This window comes from Psittacula echo (assembly GCF_963264785.1).
Source record: "Psittacula echo genome assembly, chromosome: Z".
Taxonomy (NCBI): domain Eukaryota; kingdom Metazoa; phylum Chordata; class Aves; order Psittaciformes; family Psittacidae; genus Psittacula; species Psittacula echo.
In genome coordinates, this window is record NC_137742.1 from 18,110,206 (window position 1) to 18,131,079 (window position 20,874).

Below are 20,874 nucleotides of genomic sequence, written 5' to 3' on the forward strand. Positions count from 1 at the left end.
TGTTTAGGACTGGGTGAAAACATAAAAACCGAATTTTGCGAATAGTCTTTCATTTTTTTAAATAGTTTCTACTACACTCACATCCATTTTTATTAATTATTCACTTCGCCCTTTGATGGAAAATGCTCAGTTTTTGCACACTCGACCACCCTTCCGAGTTATTTTAGGGTTATTACTAGTATCTCATCAGTGCCCAAAGCCTGGATTAGCGCCGACTCTGAGGCACGGTACCGACAAAACGACTGCGTCCTCTCCCTTGGGTTTGAGACAGACTGAAGGGACACGGGCACGATTAAAACCCGCGGTGGACGCACAGGGACGTGAGACCCGTTAATTTTGTTTTACTGTCTCGGCGTGCACGCATCCCGGTGGACAGGGCAGGGCGGAGGCAGGCAGCGATCGGCAGGGCAGGCTGCTGAGGCTCTGCTGTCGGGCTCCCTGCCCAGGAAGGGCCGGGCACAGCAGCTCTGCCTGCGGGGCCGGGCAGGAGCACAGCTGCCGGCGAGGAGAGCCGGAGGGACCGCGGCGGGCGGCCGGCAAGAGCCCCGGTTTCCCTGTGTGTCCCCCGAGACACAGCGGCAGACGGCCCCGCTCCTCCGCCCGGGCCCGAGAAGCTCCTGTCCCGCGGCGCTGCCCGCTGCCTCCCCAGGGCCGCCCCGCAGCCCGGCTCACTTGCCATCTGCATTTCTCCGCTGCTCGGGAGGTGGCGGCAGCCTATGCTCAGGGCTGGGGAAAGGGGGAGGAGGCGAGGGCCGGCGCCGGGGCCTGACCATCGATCCCACCGCCTCCCGGTCCGCCCGCACTGCTCTGTGCATCCGCCTCTTCCTTTCCCCGCGCCGCCTCCAACGGGGGAGCCGGCGGGGGCCGTACGTGCCGGGCCGGCAGCGAGGGGAGTGTCTGCGGCTCAGCGTCCCTGCAGCAGCGCCGGCGCCGCCGCGCCGACAAGGACCGGGTGCGGGCTCCGCCGCCGTTCCTCCGCGCGGCTGCTGCGCGGCCATCGCCGCTGCCGGCGGGAGGGGCCAGGATGTGAGCGTCGGGTCGCCTTGGCCCCCCCCCCCCCGCCCCCTTTTCCCCCCCCTTTTCCCCTCCCTCCCTCCTCCCTCCTTTTAAATAAGACTAAGCCAGCCAACCAACCCCAAAACCCCAGAGGGCGTGGGGAGGTGGGGGATCCCGTGTCGCCGTCGCCACCCTTCGCTGGATCCATTGTGAGGAAATTGCTGCTCGCCGGCAGCGGCGGCACATCTGGGCGGGCACATCTGGGCATGCAACATCGGTTCCCGCCGCCTTCCTCCCCCGTCCTCCAGCCGGCCGAGCGGATACCTCCGGGCCGCCGGGGACACTGCCGCTCGCCAGCCCCGGGGTCTGTCTTTCGGACCGAGTATTAAAAGCTGGCAGCCCCGGGGGTGGGGTGTGTGGAAATAAAGGCTGCTTTTTATTTTTTTTTCCCCCGGGATTTATTTCATGGGGATGTGTTCAAGACAAGAGAGGATTCAGAAGGATATTGACGTTGTGATCCAAAAGTGCAAGGCGGAGAAGGACTGCCTGTTTGCAGGTGAGTTTCAATCCCGGGCGCCAGGTTGGCGGCGCGGAGGCTGCCGCCGCCCGCCCCGGACCGCGCTCCCCCCGCGGTGCCCGTGCCCTTCGCCGCCGTTACTGGCAGCGGGGGCTGCCGCCGAGCCCGCCTGTGCCGGCCCTCCGCTCCCTTCCTCCTCCTCCTCCTGCGTTTCCGAGAGCATGTGAGGCCAGCTGAGACGGGGAGAGGGGGGATCCCGATCGCGGCAGCGGCCGCACGCAGAGCCGTGCGGGTGCGGGTGCGTGCGGCCGTTGCCTGGCGCAGCTCCTGGAGCCGCTTCTGGTGCCTCGCTGCGCCGCTGCTTCCTGGGCGGCCCGGCTTCACCCCGCCTGCCCGGCAACACTGCCGGCGGTGAACGTGCCCCTTTCCCGTTACAAACGTCCCTTCCCACCCATTCCCCGGGGTTTCGAGGCTTCCTCGGTGATCCGCCGCAGGACCGTGCCTGGCTGCTGCCTGTTGCCGTTCCCGACAATGGAGATCCCGGCCGTTGCCATAGCACCGGCACTTGTTGCGAGGGCCTGGGGGAGATGCTGCATCTCCCCCCGTTCACCCCGACCCCCTTTCCACCCACCCCGGGGTCGGTAACCGGAATGCGCGTCCGTAAAACCCGCCTAATTCAGCCAAAATAAAGACAAGTTGTAATAACACAGTTGTTTGTCTTTCAGATTTCAGGTACTCAGACTCCACCTTTACCTTCACCTATATTGGAGGCGCCAAAAGGTACTTTTTTCCGACAGTAGTGACTCCCTTCATTTCCTGCTGGTAGTGAGGTGCAGTGGTTCAGTACCATGGCAGGCATTTTTGTTTCCTGTTGCAAGGAGGGTCAGTAAATCACCTGGCTTGCCACAAACAGAAACTGAGGAAGAGGTGTTGAGCGAGGTGATCAGAAAGGTGGTCCGGGTTGTCAGAGGCTCGTTCCTCTGAGTGGTGCTCTGTGAAGTTTCACTGTTACTCCTTGATTATTTGTGAATATGTACGTAAACTTAACAGAAACGCAGCAAAGGCATCAATGTATGATACAAAGTTAATTCATGTTAAAAAATAGGGAAAGCAACAATTTTAATAACAAATAGGCCAAATTACACATCAGCACCTTACTTTCTCACACAAGAGCCATATTTAGTCCAGTGACAAATGCAAGACTGCAACTGACCAAATTCCTGACACAGTAAGTGGAATGTCAGTACAGTCGAAGAGGCTGGAAAATGTTTTCATTAAATGTTACTTTAAATGCTGTTTCTAACAGTCTCTGAGCTTTTGGGCTTTGCATGTACATGTTTTTAAACTGTATTTCAGTGTCTGTGGTATTTGTTTTCAAAAGTAAATTACGTAAAAGCTTGAGCACACATCCTTTTTGTTTCCCTGGCTGTTAAGTGCCTTTACTTAGAAAGGTGTTAACAGTACATGCTACGTCTCTCTCTTTTATCTGAATTTTATTACACAGGGCAAGAAGTCCTGCTTTTATTTGTTAATCTTACTTCCCCCCCCCCCCAATTGACCTGTTACTTTCGGGAATTGTTTTTCTTTCCCAGGGGATGTCAGGTTAAAGTACTGTCTCCCTTGCAAGCACACCTTCCGGTGCAGACAGCACTCCCACAGCCATGGGTTCTCCCTTGTGCATGCTTGGGGTCTGGCTGCAGGATCAGACTCCCAGATGGTCCCCAGGCTGTGGAATCACTCAGAAAAGTGCTTTCCCACCTCACTACCCTGCCTGTTCCTGCTAAAGGAAAAGACAACTTCTGTTTTCAGTTCCATTTTCAGTGGAGTAGAATAGTTCACCCAGCAGCTGAAAATCATTGTATTTTTAGGTTCCTCGTAATATATACTCTTTCATTTAGTGTTTTAGTATTTATTTTGTTTTAGTCTTGTTTTAAAAGAAGATTTTGAAAGGGTTGATTCAGTAAAAATTATCTAACATATTATTTACCATGTAATTAAAACAATTGGTTTTGAAAGTTCCTTTGCATTGTTTTCTAATACAAATATTGCAGCAGGGAACCAGGAAGTGAAACCTGTCTATTGTTTCTAGTTTCCAAGCTGAACAAAGTAAAAAGCCTAAGGGCATAACTGATTGGAAACAAACTGGTTTATAAATGTTGGAACAAAATGTCCGTTCTACAAGGAGAGATGGAAGGAGGCCTTACATCCTGCAGCCTTGAATTTTAGTGGTGGTCAGCATTTGCTGTGACACTGTTTACTGGAAACTAGTCTCAGGACCTTAAAAATTCAAACTGAATGGAGAAACAAACATTACGCTTATAGAACTGGGGGAAAGTGGGTTGTTACTTAGCGCATACTTAAATTTATCACATTTATTACATACTTTCCTTTTCACATTTTAAGGACTGTTAGAAAGCATCCTTTGACGTAGGGGTTTGGTGTTCTCCACTTGTTTGTATTATGACCTAGAAAGACATTTTACAATATCCTGATTGTACAGGGATATACTCAGTTGCAGGTTTATGGTAGTGAGCTCTCTTGTGAAGTACATAAAATGAAAACCCTAAGCCTTGACTTTACTTGAAAACCTCAGTTTCTCGTGTCAAGGATGAGTTAGTCATTTCTTCTCAGAGAAGGTGCTAGCTGAGCAGCAGCATTCAGGCAAGTCTCCACTACAGGATCAACAGCTGTGATGTACATGGGAACAGTTTAGGAGAGCACAAGGCTATCTTAAGGATCTTATTCTTGCATTTGGCCATGATTCTATGATTTTTTTCTTACTGCCATTGCTGCAGCTGTGGACTTCTTGAGTGGTGACCCAATTTTTTTGACTACTGTACTCAGGAATTGTCCCTAAATGACAAAACCTCTATTAGCTTGTAGTTATAGACTTGAATATTAGCCGACAGGCCCTGTCCAGTTACTTCAGATATGCAGGCTGATGACTTTGTTTTTAGAACCAACAGGAACATGGGCTTTTCAGTATTGGCCACAGGGGTGGATGTTCATTTCATGGATGTTCAAACTGAGAAACAGATTTAAATGAGTAAGACTAGAAATAGTGTGGAAGGAAGACTACAGTATGTAAGCAGTCATTAGCCGTGCTTGGAATGAAATCTTTTTCATGCTTTATTTCCCGTAGAATTTCCTTTAGGTCAGTGTGCATTATGGCTTTGATTTAGCCATAGTGGTTAGATACAAGAGCGGAAACTGTTAAAAGAAGGCAATGTTTTCCGTTTGAGAAGGAGGATTCTTTGTCTTACTCTTGTATAAAGGCAGGTGACAATACTAGCAAGTTAAACTTCACTGCGGGTTTTCCTCTGGGTACTATACTTGCATCTAGTGCCCACTATGTCCATTTATCAGTGGCCCCAATTCATAATTTCAGCTAGATTCTCAGTAAATCAGTGTAAATCCATGAAGTCACTGTGTTAGTATTACTTCAGTTATGATGAGGACCTAAAGTCTGGTTGTATTTGCTCTTTAAACCATTAAGTTTATCTGTAGGAGATTTTTCTTTTTGGGGCCAGCTTCTTTGACTTTACCTGACTTTTTCCTTGTTGCTTGCATTGATTGCACAGCCTCTTCTTACGTTAGTACTATTCAAATATTGAAGTAGTACATGACTACACTGCAGATCAATCCAAATATATAGGCCTGATCTGGAGCAAATTTATCATCTCTTCAGTGGAGTTAACATGTATTCCCACAGAAAAGTAGTAATAGTTCAGTTAATCCTTTTGGACTGTATTTCGCTGTACTTGTTTTTTCTTTAAGTGCATTACCTTCGCACTGCCAAATTTTAGAGTTGTTTGACACTGCAGAGATGCTTCCTGGTTTGGAAAGGTTGTAACTAGCAATTCACTAGAGAAAGGACATCTTTGTGCATAATATGGGAACTAAATACGGGGCAGATTTTTTATCTGTTTAGTAATTTTTAATTTCATTGTCAGAAAGCAAAAAGTAGGGTGATGGATTTTGTACAAAGTGAGATGTCCATTTGGGTGCTGTGGCTGTGCAAGATTTATTCTTCTTTAACTATGTCTGGCAGAATATCAGAAATGGCTGGATTTTTTACGCTTTTTACTGCAGGATCTAAAAAGGATATTAAACTGTGAACATGTTGAGCTCTCTCTTTTTTTTTTCTCTATTTTTTTAAAGAATCTCTTGTTCCCCTTTTCCTATTTTCTGCGCCTGTGTGAAACATTGCTCCTCCAGAAACCGTGCAGGCTCCGAACTGCTGATCTGTTATTTTTCAAATGAAAATGTGTGATGCCCTGAAGTTGTTTTCACTTTATATGTCATTTGACGTGGTTTACATAGAAGCAGTGCTTGGTTGTCCTGAAAAAAGGTGTTTCCTTTTCTTAGTGTTTTTCTCACCCCCACTTGTCTTTTTTTTTTTTTTTTTTCCTGAGGCTAAACAAGGACATCATATCAGTCCTAAAATACCTCTTTGTTCAAATATGTACTTAACTTTCACTGGCAACTAGGGACAGTGACAATAAGACTGTGTGGAAGAACAGATCTAATACTGCAGCATATTATAAAGAAACTAGGTAAGACCTGTGAGAACTGAACATGCAGATTAATTTTGTCAGCAAAATTCTCATCTCCTATTTGCACAGTGGATTCTTGTGTTCTGCTTTCTGTACTTTAGCACAGTGATTGTAACAATGGCAGTTCTGAAGAAGCAAAGAAAGTTGAATTTTATTCCAAAGCAATTTTTTTTTCCCTAAAATATTGGTGAAATTTTAACTTAAGCTGTATTCCCTTTGAGTATTTGGCTTCTTGTATTCTATTTAAGAGATTATACATAGCATTTAATATTGTAGTATCTGAAATTCTCATGAAAACTGATGAATTAATTCCCACCTCACTGTAGCAGTGAAATATTTCATAGCTGGGGAGCTGTGCTACTGAAGTAGTAACTAATCATTTGTGGCTTTCTATAGCTAGAGACGAAAACTACTATCTGATGTCCTAGCACATTATGTCTACCAGGTGTTTGAACGACTTGGTGATAAATAGAGATAACCTTTTTTCCCCATTTAGTGGTATGCCTGATTACAACTTGCGTGAATTTCATTAAACTGCCTGCATGAGAGATTTCATTTGTGAATAATTTTGAAATTCTCATGTCGCTCTAATGATGCTGAAAGCCTTCCACATACAAAAAAAGCTTTGAAGATAAATGGTTTTGGGCTAATTGATGTGGTTTTTAATCTTAAAATTTATGTTCAATTTATATTTACTTTAGCAAGAAAGGAGAGAATTGAAAAACATTTTTTAAACCAAAATGTAAAATTGTGTCCATCAGGAAATACCAAAATGGAACACTTTTCTGAACATTTTCATTTTTTTCTTTCCAAAATGATCGATTTTAATGTCAGCATTGTTTCGATAGGTTGTTTTTAACCTAGCTCCTCTGTCAGGTTCCTTGCATGAGTGTGTTTACTGGCTATACGGTGTTTGGGAAGAGATGGTCGAACGGTTCCTTTTGGAAGCAGTGGTGGCTTACGTAGTATGAAAGTTCCATGAAAATACAACCCAAGAAAATGAGAATAAGGTTTTTATGAAATCCGTTGCTCTGAATGGTTTCAGTTTAGCTGGAATAGGTTTTATACAGGGCTTAGGAAGGGTTTGTGCGAGGACAGTTCATCTTTTGTTGCTGATGGCTGTGCTTAACTTTGTGTTGAGGTTATTAAAGAGCGTAATTTGAAAAAATGAATTCCAAATGTTTGTGCCACAAGAAAACCTCTTTACCTGTCCCTCACTCAGAATTAGTACGAAATCCTAAGCTGAGTCCCAAAATGGTTTCAGAGTTTTTGCAGATATAAACGTTAGTTGAGATAGATATTATGATTTCTTCACAAGGACTGTTTTGTGAAAACACCTAAAATGATTGTATTGACTTTGTCCAGATTAAGACTGTGTGAAGTCCAGCCATTTTAGTATATGTGTATGCGAAACAGTGGAAAAAACAAAAAAAAAACCCAACCAAAACCCAAACCCAACACTTTCCAACATCCCCTCCCAACAAACACAAAGAACAAACACCCCCTTACACCCTGCCCCCGCCAAAAAAAAAAAAAAAAAGAGTTTTACTGTATTTACAGTGTTTCAGGCCAAAGCCATAACCTTCAATTACAAAAAAACTTCTGGAAAACATACTTAGTTAATACCTTAGTACAACAGTTATGAATACCATCAACAGCCTTCCCGTATGGATATGGAATTATATAAAGTAATCTACTGGTTTAATATGGGTCTGTGAATATCACATGGAATCTTTCATACATTGTTGTAGCTCTAATAGACTTTCAGCTGAAAACTGATAATATTAATTTCTTTTAATAGGGTGTAATTCTAAAGAATTATTTTGCTGTAAAGACTTTTAACCATCTTATAGAACAAGGCTGGTTAGGCTTGATGTAAAACATCAGTAGTAGGATTTTGTAGGCTTATAGGTTGAAGGACTCATGTTTTATCAGTGGATGACAAGAACAGTGAAATTGGATGTGTTTAGGTGGCAACAGAAGAAACATAGCCTCTTCAAGAATCTCCTTGGGCTTACACTAGTTTTGTTAACTCAAGCAAACAGAAGTTTTAATTTAGTTCAGTATTGGTCTCTAGAGCACAAAGTAAGGAGTCACAATAGTCAGCCCACCAACGATGAAAGCTCTTTCACCTTTATCAGACCTATGTGCACATACTTTATTTTTTTCCCTTTTATTTTTCAATAGCAGCATAACACAAGAGCATCATTGCCTTTGGCATATAGTCCCTATGCCAGATTTTGCTGTTGATGGAGTTTTTATAGCAAACGTTAGTGTTGGTTAAAGATGCTCTACCTTCATTACTGTGGTGAAATTGCATGCAACTAGCAGCCACCAGTTCTCCTTGTTAAGGCATTTTGCTAGGTAATCTAAGAACATTTACAATTCCGTGTTTTGGCTCTTCCATTTTACTTGTTTGTTTTGGAATTCTTATTTAAAATGGTAAATTGTGAGAAGTTCTAGTATTTATTTGGTTTTAGCTATTTCTAGTGAATTAAAAGAAATGCATTCTCCCTCTGAACTGCGCTACAGGGAGTAGATGAGAGCAGGGAGAATCCAGGTTCTTTCTGTACCTGAATATGTATTTTACGCATAAGTTATTACTTGTTTTATATTGTCCCCCTTGTGATGAATAACTGCCCACTATACTGTTTCTGTGTTTAAACATAAATAGATACTAAAAAATACTACTTCATAAAGTTTAAGCCTTTATTTAAGGTGTGAAGAAACACATTCATCGTGTATTTCGTTAAAAACTGACCTTTGCAAAGGGCAACAAACACTCAGAGATAGAGTGTAAATACTTTTTACATCTCGCACTGTCTGGCTTCAAGGCAGGCACGAATGTGTGGAAGATGCTGGCCTCCCAATGTGCTAATAAGGATTAGGCATTTGCCTTCCATAAAGAGAACAGGCATTGCAGTTACATAAGTCAGGTTAAAAGTTGTGAAAGCTATCGATTTTGTTCATGGAGGACATGGGGGTGTTGGTCAATGAGAAAATGAACATGAGCTGGCTTCAATATGTGTTCGCAGCCCAGAAAGCCAGCAACATCCTGGGCTGCATCAAAAGAAGCGTGACCAGCAGGTCGACGGAGGTGATCCTGCCCCTCTGTTCTCATGAGACCTCACTTGGAGTATTGTGTGCAGTTCTGGTGTCCTCAGCATAAAAAGAACATGGAACTGATGGAACAATTCCAGAGGAGGGCCACGAGGATGATCAGGGGACTGGAGCACCTCCCGTATGAGGACAGGCTGAGAAAGTTGGGGCTGTTCAGCCTGGAGAAGAGAAGGCTGCGTGGAGACCTCATAGCAGCCTTCCAGTATCTGAGGGGGGCTATAGGGATGCTGGGGAGGGACTCTTAGTTAGGGACTGTAGTGACAGGACAAGGGGTAATGGGTTCAAACTTAAACAGGGGAAGTTTAGATTGGATCTAAGGAAGAAATTCTTTACTGTGAGGGTGGTGAGGCCCTGGAATGGGTTGCCCAGGGAGGTTGTGAATGCTCCATCCTTGGCGGTGTTGAAGGCCAGGTTGGATGAGGCCTTGGGTGACATGGTTTAGTGTGAGGTGCCCCTGCCCATGGCAGGGGGGTTGGAACTAGATGATCTTAAGGTCCTTTCCAATCCTAACTGTTACATGATTTTATGATTCTATGAGATAAACAGATTGTCATTTGAAGTCAAGAAAAGCTTTTACCCTGGCTGCAAAGTCCTTCCTTATTTCCCCTATTAGTAATCCATAATCAGCCAACAACACAGTGGGTCAAGTCCTCGACTGAAACACCACTGTGAAAGGTGACAATTTCTGAAGCGTATTTCCAGTGTATTTCAGTGTATGTAACAGTTGTGGAACTTTTGACATGACTGCTGAGCAAATAATCATAAATTGCTGGTGCTAATGAGCATTTCACCATTACTCTGGCTGGTTACAGAGTATTCCCATCTGTATTTTGTCCCAAGTTATTTCTCTGTTGTGCTTTATGTGATATAACATGATTACCATATTCTCAGCTAATTTAAATTGACAAATTGCCATGGAATTCAGTAAAGTTTTGCCAGCTTACAGCACTGAGGACCTGTCTATAATTATAGTCATCTTGTTAAGGAAATTTGAATAGAACAAAGCTAAATATAAATGCAGTATGTTATCTTCATTGACTTGTAATAGCATAGTTTAATCTATGCATGATTAGTTACATACCAAAGTGACGTTACACATTATGTGTTTGCGTTTTAGGTGACAGGTAAGGACGAATTTCATGGAAGCTGAAAGAGTGAGCTATAAATAAAGTTCTTTAGGAGTGGCTCATATTGGGGCAGAATGAGATGAGATAGGGCAGACTAAAATGGGGCAGAGATATCCGGTGACAGAGACTTGAGAAATTTTCTTGCATAGCAAACAGCTGTTCTCAGCAGTGTGGCACTTGAGTCTCAGGTTTGCATGTGGTGCAACCCTGTAAGCAAAGGCGCTAGCCAAGACACCACAGTGGTCTCCTTTTTTATTTCCAGTGCTAAGGTGAGCTTGACAAAGTGCTTACCTGTTTGTCTGCAATGTAGATGTTCCCACGGGATCCCTCTGGCACAGGGAAGGTCGTGTCCCACGGAATACCACCCCTGCACCCTTCCTTGAGAGATAATGGTGACTTTAATCTGCGTAATTTAGAGAAGGTTTCACACCAACCTTGGTGTGAAATGGCCATATCCATTTCAGCCATGCTGCTGCAGAGCATAGGCTCCTTAAAATCATCTTTCCATTCTTTCCCAATTTGCCCTTTCCCACCCTTCTTTTTTCTGGCCTTTTGTTTTCCAGAGGTGCTCTACAAAAACTGGTGGTATCTGTTGTGTTCATACACAGACATGAAATAGTTGGTATTGAACAAGTGTACTATGCAGGTTAGGAACATGGAGCAGCTATAGATCACGTATCTCCCACATTATATATATATATATATATAATATATATATAATCTTTCCAGATTATATATATATATATCCTTTTTAATAAATGCTTGTTTAGGTTCTTGGGAAGTTTCACCAGAGTAAAAACAGGTGCTCACACTGTTAATCAGAGCAATCACATGTTCGCTGCTGTTCATTATTCTGGTTTTGGTGTCTAATATGTGGGTGGCTAGGAAAGAAATCACTGCTGAAATAATTGCAGCTGCAGCCTGAGTTGTTTGATGATTTAAGTTGAAAAATCTTTTTTAGCTGGGTTGTTTTTGTGGTTTCTGTTGTACCTAAGTAGGACTGAACAGAGATGTTTAGAAATAGTATGTATTCAGAATTTTCACTGCAGATGCTGTGCAGGTGTAAAAAAGCAATTTAGCTTGAACCAATAACATTTGAATGCTCTTTGTGCATTATAGAAAATGTTTTAAATAGAACAGCAAAGTTAACAATAAAAAAAAAAAAAGTTGCTTTCTACAGTTTCCCATTTTTCACCTTATAGGCTACTTACTCTTTATAAAGCACTTTTTATGGGAGTGTCTCTCTTTGGGAGTGTCTCTCCAGTAACTATTTTTAATTCTGCTCCCCCAAATATAGCAAACCTTTTGATATTTCCGTCAGTAACAATGCGCAGTTCCTTACGCGTATGGTGCTATTAACTGTCATTCTGTACTTCTGAGGCGTTCAGTACTTGCCTTTGGAATCATTAGAATGTTCTTTTCATGGATGTGTCCCCTAATAAAACTGGTTGAGGATGACTTTTTCCCTCTATGATACTGTTTGAGGTTTTCCTTTATAGGCTTCTGCCTTGATTTGTGATGATGAAAGTGATGGATGAAAGACTCATCCTGTTGCCAACCTGTAGGTGAAGTTTCACCAGTGTGAGCTGGACTCCTTGGGTATGTTTTTTAAGGGTTGGGCTTGAAAACGGTTTGCCTGTTGAGAATATCACCAGACCCAAAGGCAGAGGATGTGTGAAGTATGCCTTCAGCACCTGTGGGACTAAGGAAATCTGTCAAGTGGTGTACCAGTAGGTACAGCCAGAGGAATGGGCCGTGGGGTCTGCCCTGCACAACTGTGTAAGTGGAGGGAGGGTGCAGTCACTGAGCATACCCTCCCTTAAGGCTGCTCTTCCACACCTCGGTTGATAAAGCACTGGGATCATAGAACCATAGAATCAATCACAGAATCAGCCAGGTTGGAAAAGACCTTTAAGGTCACCAAGTCCAACCTCTAGCCAGGACTTCCAAGGCCACCACTAAACCCTGTCACTGAGGGCCTCATCTACATGGATTTTGAGCACTTCCAGGGATGCTGATTCCACCACTGCCATGGGCAGCCTGTTCCAATGCCTGAACACCCTCTCAGTGAATAAATTTTTCCTAATATCCAACCTAAGTCTCCCTTGGCGCAGCTTGAGGCCGTTTTCTCTTGTCCTATCACGTGTTATTTGGGAGAAGAGACCGACCCCCACCTCACAACAACCTCCTTTCAGGCAGTTGTAGAGAGCGATAAGGTCTCCCCTGAGCCTTTTCTTCACCAGACTAAACCCTGTCCCAGTCCCTCAGCCGTTCCCCATCACGCTGGTGCTCCAGACCCTTCACCATCTCCACTGACTTCTCTGGACCCACTCCAGCACCTCAGTGTCTTTCTTGCAGTGAGGGGTCCAGAACTGAACACAGGATTTGAGGTGCAGCCTCGTCAGTGCCCAGTGCAGGACAAAAAGGATCTACCTGAAGTGACCATCTTTGATCAGAGAGATTTGGGAGCAGGGGCCGTGGGGCAGGGCCTGGCAGCCTGCCATGGGAGCGTGGGCTTCATCACGTGTCAGGACAAGGATGACTGGCTGCAGGCTGACAGGGCCAATCGGAGGGAGTCAGATCAGGTAAAATAAATAGTTAACTACTTCCATGAAATAAAGGAAGGGAGGGGGGGTGGAGCTGTGGTGGAACCTTTGTTGCCATCAGAAAGCTCATCAGGCAAATGGGAGGAATTCTGTGAGTTCAGTATCTTGTGAAATTTGGTAAAAAGGAGCTGGAGATGGATCACAGACCTTTCTCATTGCCTCTGCTTCCCAGAGGGGTCAGAGTCCTTCAGGTTAAGCATAAAATATTTTCTCCTGGAGGGGAGCTAAGCAGAGAGTATCTCTTTTCATGTAGTCTTTTTATGTAGTAACCTAGCATGTACAAACCTGCAGCATATGCAGCCACTCCAGACCACATCCACTGCTTGCTTGCATGTTGGTTTTAGGCAAGTGGTGTCAGCTTTCTCTTTAGCATTCCATCTTTTCTTCCTCATAGGATTTATAGCTCTGAAAACATCTGAGCTCTCCATAATGAGGTTTTTTCTTTTCTGTTTTGTTTTTTTTTTTTTTTTTTCATTTTTCTCTGAGTCAAGTCTGTTTGAGTGTTTTAAATGTTGATGCAAATGAGTTTCGCCCCCCAGTTTCCTGGTAAGCTGCCACAATGGCCAGGAGGGTGGCAGAGGTTCTGCAACATTGCTCGGGGGAGCGCTAGTGTGTGACCGAACGGAGCAGAGCCTTGTCACAGGAAGAGGTTAACTGTTCTCTTTCTGTTGCTGCTGCTGTTGCATGAAGGACTGTAGAAGAGAAATCTGGAGAGCGCAGGGGAAAGAAAGAGCACAGGTTGGCATTCAGCTCTGAGTTACATCAGTACACAGCCTGGATCTGTGCGGCATCTTTATTAAAGATCTCTTTAATAAACACATCTTTATTAAAGAGATTGTGCATTAAACATTAAAGACAGAATAAGACGTAATTTGTTGCCATCTGCTTTCATTTGCAATTAATATACGTTTAAAAACGAGAAGCACAATGTAAATACCTGTTTTCTCATTATACGTTTTTTCTCAGAATTGTTTATCATTTGTTTTTAATGGTAATGAATAATTCTGAAAGGAGGTTGAAGCTGGGTGTCTTACATATTATGGCAGTATTATTTCTTTCAGAGATAATGCCAGGTTTTGTTTTATTTTGAAGGGCTGAGAATAATCAATGCCACACCTTATTCTAGTATTTCTAAATAAAATTTAACCCCCCCAACAATTTATGCATCTGACTAACATGCATGCAAGGCTCAGGCAGGTAAAACAGTTGAGCCGTTCTGTCCCTAGTATATTGAAGTTCCTTGTTGGATGCTGCCCATGGCTCTGCAGTGGCAGTACGTGGCAGGGACATTAGCTGCTACTCAGTGAGAATCCCTTACAACTCTCAAACTTCAGTGATTTCAGTGTCTAATGATTGCAATATGCTCATGATTAACTAGATAATATACTCTACTGAAAAATCTTTGAATTATGAGGTAAAGGCTGAGTTTGCTGGGGTGATGTTGGGACTTTCCTGCATAGATTATTTCTATTTTGAAATCAATCAGTCAAAACTGCTGTGGTTTTTATTCTTGTACTTGATAAGTTTCAGGAGATTATCCTATAAGCATTTTCATTTTGCTTCTGATTGATATTTTGACTGAAATACAATATGTAAAAGGTTTCTACATTTAACCTGTTACCCTCTACCGCTAGGCTGTGTAAACGGATGAGATGAGATGACATAAGCCTAACTAAAGAGAAAGCACAGTTTGATTTCCTTGATGTGGTTATATTTTACCTTTATCAGTCCATTTATGTAAGTCAGAGATTATTGGAGTAATTGAGGCTAATGTTTAATGTTTGGCCAAATTTTATTTTACAAGAATTCCATTTATAGTTCAATTGCTTTGGTGTATTTTGCCATCTTAATACCTGTAGCTGCAGTCATCTGCATAAAGCTGAAGCAATGATACTGGTTTTATTTACACTCAAAGAACATAACCCTGTGTAGATGCCTGGCCGCCTATCTAGCTAAAAACTCTCCTTATGTTTAGACATAGTGTATATTTATTTACAGAGGCTTCTGGTACTCAGTGATTCCTTTGGTGGTATTATTTTCATTAACACTGACCACCTCGCATGGCCAATAGCATTTTGAGAGGAGAATAGCTGGTAAGTCAGCTATCCATTAAATGCATTTGTGAGGGATTCTGCTTATGTGAGATTTCATCAGGATCCTCCAACATGTAACATGCCATGTTTATATTCCTGATACAAGCATATATATTTGTATTGACAACGGGAAGTTAAGTCACTGAACTTTCAGCTTTGATAGCAAGCTACTTACTTCGCATTTCCACTAGTAAAATGGCAGATGACCCTGCAGAGGTATCCTGAGAAACAACATGGTAAAAACCATTAATCTTTTAGAATAAAATCTACAAGAACTTTATTTTCCCCTGAAGGTGAAGATGGATGAGCATGCCAAGGAAGTGCCATGCACTAGTAACGAGGCAGTGGGACATTTGCAGCAGAGAAACAGATTTGCTGGCCTTTTGAACCATTCTCCAAGTATCTGTCGAGTGAAATTTATTTGTCTTGCAGCACCTGCCTTGCAAGGTGTCCTGGCCTGTATCTGTTTTCCTGTGCATTGGAGGTGCTGGTGTGAGGATCTATCTCCCAGCAGGACTGACAGTCTGCTGAGGTGAGGCTTTGCGAAGGGAATGTCCTGAGGTGCCCAGTAGGAAAAGCTGCCAGTCTTATGCTGGGACATGGACTCCCAGGGAATTTAGGTGCTTGCTTCCTGTCCGGAGTTGTGAGGCACTAGGTATCTATGCCAGCCCTTTTCATTCCAAAATATGGCTAAATGCTTTGTGGCAGTGCTCCCTTTCCTTTGGTAGTATGTGGTCTTGCTCTAGTCCCATAGTAGAGCTACAACAGTGAGACTCCACAGCACATCCAGTCCCACAATTAGGCTTCCCTGGTCTGAAAACAGAGCCTAAACATTTCTAACAGCCTCCATGTTGTCTAGGCACCTTCTTGTTTGTCATTTAGTGGTGGAGGCTTCTAAAATTTTGTCTCACTATCCAAAAAATCCTTTTGTATGCCTGTGGCTGATTGTGTAAGACTGTTTGGATGCTGGCGTCTTGGATACAGGCTCCAGAGCTGAGACATAGGTGCTTAGGGGACATGGCTGGTTAGGAATGGAGATGTCAAAAGACTTTAAAAATCATTCAAACTTCTGTCTCCTGGGTCAGCTAATGAGTTCCTTTTGTGAAGTGAAACTCATCTGATGTCAGCTGACATAGGTTCATGTATTTTTCAGTGGAATTTTGCTCTAAATCCATCTTTTAATACAAAGTAGTTGTGAGATTCTTGCCTCACTGTGGTGTTTTGAGTAAAACGACAGTTACAGCTTCAGCAGACCGTCTGTGTGAGCCGCTGAATTGTGAAGGATACATCAAGCCCTTGTCATCAAGGATATATTTCTTCAGTGAAGAAAAATAACAGCTTGCTTTTATTTTATTTTATATTTTTCCCCCTGGTAAATTCTGTGTATGCTGATTCCCAAATATATATATCTCATTCTTACAACTTAACCTCAAGCTGCCTTAGTGCAACATGATTTATAATCAGTTTCTACTCTTGTGTGTTCTCCTTCTCAGGTGGTATTTTTCAAAAAGGTTAGAGATAACGGAGAAGGTCTAAACTATCTTATATTTCACAGATGGGTACTGCCTTGATGAAACAATGTAATCCAATCATGAGTTTATGAACCCAAGCATCTGTACTGTATGAGTGCATATACTTGCATTCAGATACTTGAAATCATGTTTGAGGTGTTCTTTAATGGAATAGGGAAAGGTGACATACAGCTGCATCAGCATGGACATCTGCAGATCTCAAGGAGAAGTGCTGTTAGGTCAATTTTAAAGCAACATGATTATGCAAGTCTTACACTGCTGTAGCTTTGGTGCATGTCTTACAACCCAGTGAATGCTGTTGTCTTTTTCATTATGAAGACTACAAATGCAAAGGTTTAGTGGCATGAGGGGATGTCCCTGGCTTCACTGGAGCGCTCTGGGAGACTGCAGGATATTGTTCTTTCAGTGCCCCACATCCAGCTTCATGCCTTCCAGAAGCAATGCAGGTTGAAAATTTGACTTGGGACCATAGCTCAGCCTAAACACAAACCCAGTCCTCAGCAGAGTGTGTTGGAGGTGCCCTATCCAGTCAGAGCCAGAATGGGGGTAGAGAAAGAGGTAACAAGGAGACAGAGAAACTGGGGGAGAACGGGGAGCTGAAGATGGCTGATACTGATACAAAGGGCAGAGGAAGAGACAAGATGATAAGCACGTACTTTGGAAGGGGAAATGGAAAGGCAGGTGTGAGCGCTTGAGTCAGAGAGAAAACGCGGCCAATAAGAGCACGTGAGGAAAAGATCGTGTCTTGGAGAAAAAGAGAGAAACCCTCTTGAGAAAAAAGGAGAGGGTTTTAAAATCAGCTAAATTCTGAAGAAATGTACCATTCCATATTGTGAAAGAGTCAAGGAGTAAAGGAAAAAATGTATTTTGTTGTTGTGTTTACAGGGACAAAACAGACTACAGAAAAATAAAATAGAGTAAAAATCAGAGCTGTGTGTAATTGTGTATGTGTTCAGTGCAGCTGTATAGAGTGAGGCAGGTTTTGCCAAAATGTATTGTGAACAGAAGTCCATATGGACACGTACATGAAACGTTACCTCTCTCTTGCCAACTATCAAATTCTTAACCAAAAACATGGGGCCTCCAGGTCTTATAAAGGTCTTATATGCTTTATTCGTACAGGTAAAATCATAGTCTTTATTAGTCTCAGAATAGCTGGCTCATTTTAGATTTTACTTTTTAAAAGAAAGAAAACTCAAGATAGATAGTCACTTAGGAAAACAGCCTCTAAGACATTAGTCTGATAAAATCATAGGACATTTTTAATGGTGGCCACACTGTGTACCGTAATCAGATTCAAATTTGGCTTTAAATTAATTTGTGTCTCTATAACTCATGAGTCTGGTTGCAAACGATAATAGCAATCACTAGATCTAGCTCCTGGCCGAACTAGCATTTTCATTTCAGGCAAACAAATTAAAACTGTGTTAATTATAGAATAGCTTTTGGATGTACACTGCTTAGGTTTCTTATTAAAATACTTTACTTTTTGGCTGCAGTCTGGGAATTAAATACTTGCATATTTGCATGCATAAAGATGAAGAAGAGGTTTGTAACATCTGTCTAATTGTCAGTGGGATTTTAAATATGGATTACAATCATGATTCATGTAAATTTACTCTTATAAAGAGGTTACAGCGGGAGATGTTTAGGTAAGGATTCAGAGCAAAGTCTGCAGAAGTAAGTGGGGATGGTGATAGGTAGCTACCATCAGGAGCTGCAGTGAAGTATGGTCCTGTTGCTGGTCCTGTAATGCGTATTTTAAAGGCAGCTCTCATGGCATTCAAAAAGTAAAAACACCAAGCAAGACTGGGCATCACTGAAAAGGTAGTATCCTTGATGCTTTTGAAACTTCCTTTTAAACTGGAGACGTATAGTCTTGCTGGGACCTGCATGAGTTAAAATGGAGACGAGATGAGAAAAGTGGATCTGGATGTATCTGAAGATTTACAGAAATACTGGAATTTGGAGACATTTGTATTGCTAGAAGATACCTAAGTTTACAGCATATAGTTATGAGCTGCCTCCTGACACTGTACCTGTTGTGCGGTGTCTGTCAGGCATCTCCCCACATCCAGTGGGATTCCTTGGGGTCAGATGTGCTATGCCCCCAAAAACTCCTGCCCACCACCAGGCTACTTGCTGGTAGGGCAGCAGGAGAAGCAGGAATAGCCTTGATGCTGTATGAACACTGCTCAGGAATAACTAAAATATCCCCATGTTATCAACGCCATTCTAGTCACACAGCCAACATACAGCCCCATGCAAGCTGTTGTGAGGAAAATTAGCTACTATCCCAGCAAAAACCAGTACATACCACGCTTCTGTACTAATAGTTTAAGAACTAGCTAACACATAAGCTAAGAAGATCTGTGTCAGTCTGTACTGACATTGGCATTTATGGCAATTTTTCCTCCTACAGGAAGAAGGAAGGAAGTTGCTAATTATTTCACAGCTCAGCAAGTCCGTTTCTCCCCTCTCTAATGACATTTAAATTGTGAACAATTTCCTTAGAAATCAATAAAGTTTGATGGAACTATAATGAAGAAAAAAAAAAAGAAAAAAAAGAAACTTATTCTGTTTTAATCTTCTCATATGCTTCTTTTCCCACAATACAAACTGTAAATCACTTTGATCCTAAATTTTAACAATTCTTACCTACCTGGGTTTGCATAACATCCATAAAATGTGTTAAAGTGTACTGAAGCATGTTAAACAAATACTTGTATCTGTTCCTAAGATTGCTTTAATTTATGTACCTCATGTTTCATATACGTATAACTGCTAAATCATCATGAAACAGAAGTCTTTGTTACAGGGAGACACCAGGGGCACTTTTCCAGGTTCAGAGAAATTAAGTCAGATCAGGATAACATTCTACATTTTATTCTTTGGAGGGTTTATTTATCTCACTCTACTTCTCCACTGATTCACCTTAGAATAAACCTTCGAGCACTTGTGTTCAACTGACATGGAAAAAACGTATGTCTGAGGGAGAATCAGGTTGAATTCAGATTTTCCTTTTTGATTTAAGACTTCTGGTCGCAATGGGAACTCAGAAACATTTAGTAGGCTTGAAAGAAAGATGAATGGCATTTTTATGCTGCCATGTTTTTAATCCATCAGTGCTGAGGCACTTTGAAGTTAAAATATATGGTTCCATTAACTGTTTTTACTGGGTAGACTTCTTAAAGAGTGCCTGATGTGCACCATTAGAGCAGTGCAAGGCTGTGGGTTACAGCTAGTCATCTGTGTACAGAGGCAGTAGTGGGAACATCAGCCTCCTGTCTCCTGTCCTTTGAAGAGTTTCCTGTTTTCTGGAAGAGGATTAAGATTTATGTAAATGGCTGCTGCCAGTGCTGTTTCTTAGCAGCATCCGTTCCAAAGTGTTTCATTAAGATCTGCTGCTGAAACTGCATGATCACTGAGGTCTGTAGGCACTCACATTTGCAGGCAGAGCAGGAGCTCTGTGTTCTGCTGTACAGCTCTGAAGGGTGAAATGTGCCTGTCACACTACTAGTCTATCCTTTGCTGGCTTGCATAGGAAGCCCAGATGTATAATCAAATATTCTCTGTACCAAAGCTTAGACTCGCCTAACCTTCCTCCAATTTAAGCATAACTGCTCTGATTCTGCTCTGCCTCTGTCTATCCTGGGGTAACAGTTGGACTTGATGGTCTTAAAGGTCATTTCCAACCTAGTTAATTCTATGATATATTGATGTCTCTAGATATATAACACCTGTAGATACTTGTTTTTGGGTTTTTTTCCAAGGAACCCGAGGCTCTTCTGTTCAAAGTAGTTCTTGATATTGAATACTTTTCCCTTTGCAAGAAGCGTTTCTGCTGCTGCTTCTTCTGCATTGAAGGCATTTTATCTTGTGAATGTTGTTTTGGGTGTGTTTGGTAGAAATGCTTTGTCTCACAGGAAATGGTTTTCATGTATCCTAAAGATGCACAGTGAATTCAGGTGATCTCCCCTAGGGAAGTTAAACCTTCCTAGGTGATTGTTTTGTCCTTGGCTTTCATATACAGGTCTACCTGTTTTTTAAAAGTGTTGTGTCTGAGCAGTGTCTGGTAGGTCTCCCTAGCTAGATCCTAATCTTTCAGAGAGCCAAAGCAGTTTTCTGGGCCATGCCCTTTATATCAGCAAAGACTTTTCGGAAACAGGTCAGACTTCCTAGCTTTGTCGCTTGACTGATGTGGGTCCTCCTCCAAAAGTGAAGTAGTGGGGATGGCAGTAAGAAGAGGGTAAATCAGAACAGGGCATCAGATGTAAGGACACAACAAGCAAAGCTGCAGGGATGCTGTCACCTCTGCCCCTTCCTG

General features: G+C 42.7%; 1 protein-coding gene across 2 annotated transcripts in view; it reads left to right on the forward strand.

The window, feature by feature from the left end:
* Window positions 1–1,461: 1,461 nt before the first annotated feature.
* The window catches only part of PARP8 (poly(ADP-ribose) polymerase family member 8), a gene marked incomplete at both ends in the record, with an annotated part of 108,918 nt that continues 89,505 nt past the window's right edge, over window positions 1,462–20,874 (forward strand). For both annotated transcript variants that reach the window (XM_080638213.1, XM_080638214.1), the window contains 2 exons: window positions 1,462–1,552; window positions 2,239–2,293. In XM_080638213.1, coding sequence (XP_080494339.1) covers window positions 1,462–1,552; window positions 2,239–2,293 — 146 coding nt within the window. The remainder of the gene's footprint in view (window positions 1,553–2,238; window positions 2,294–20,874) is intronic.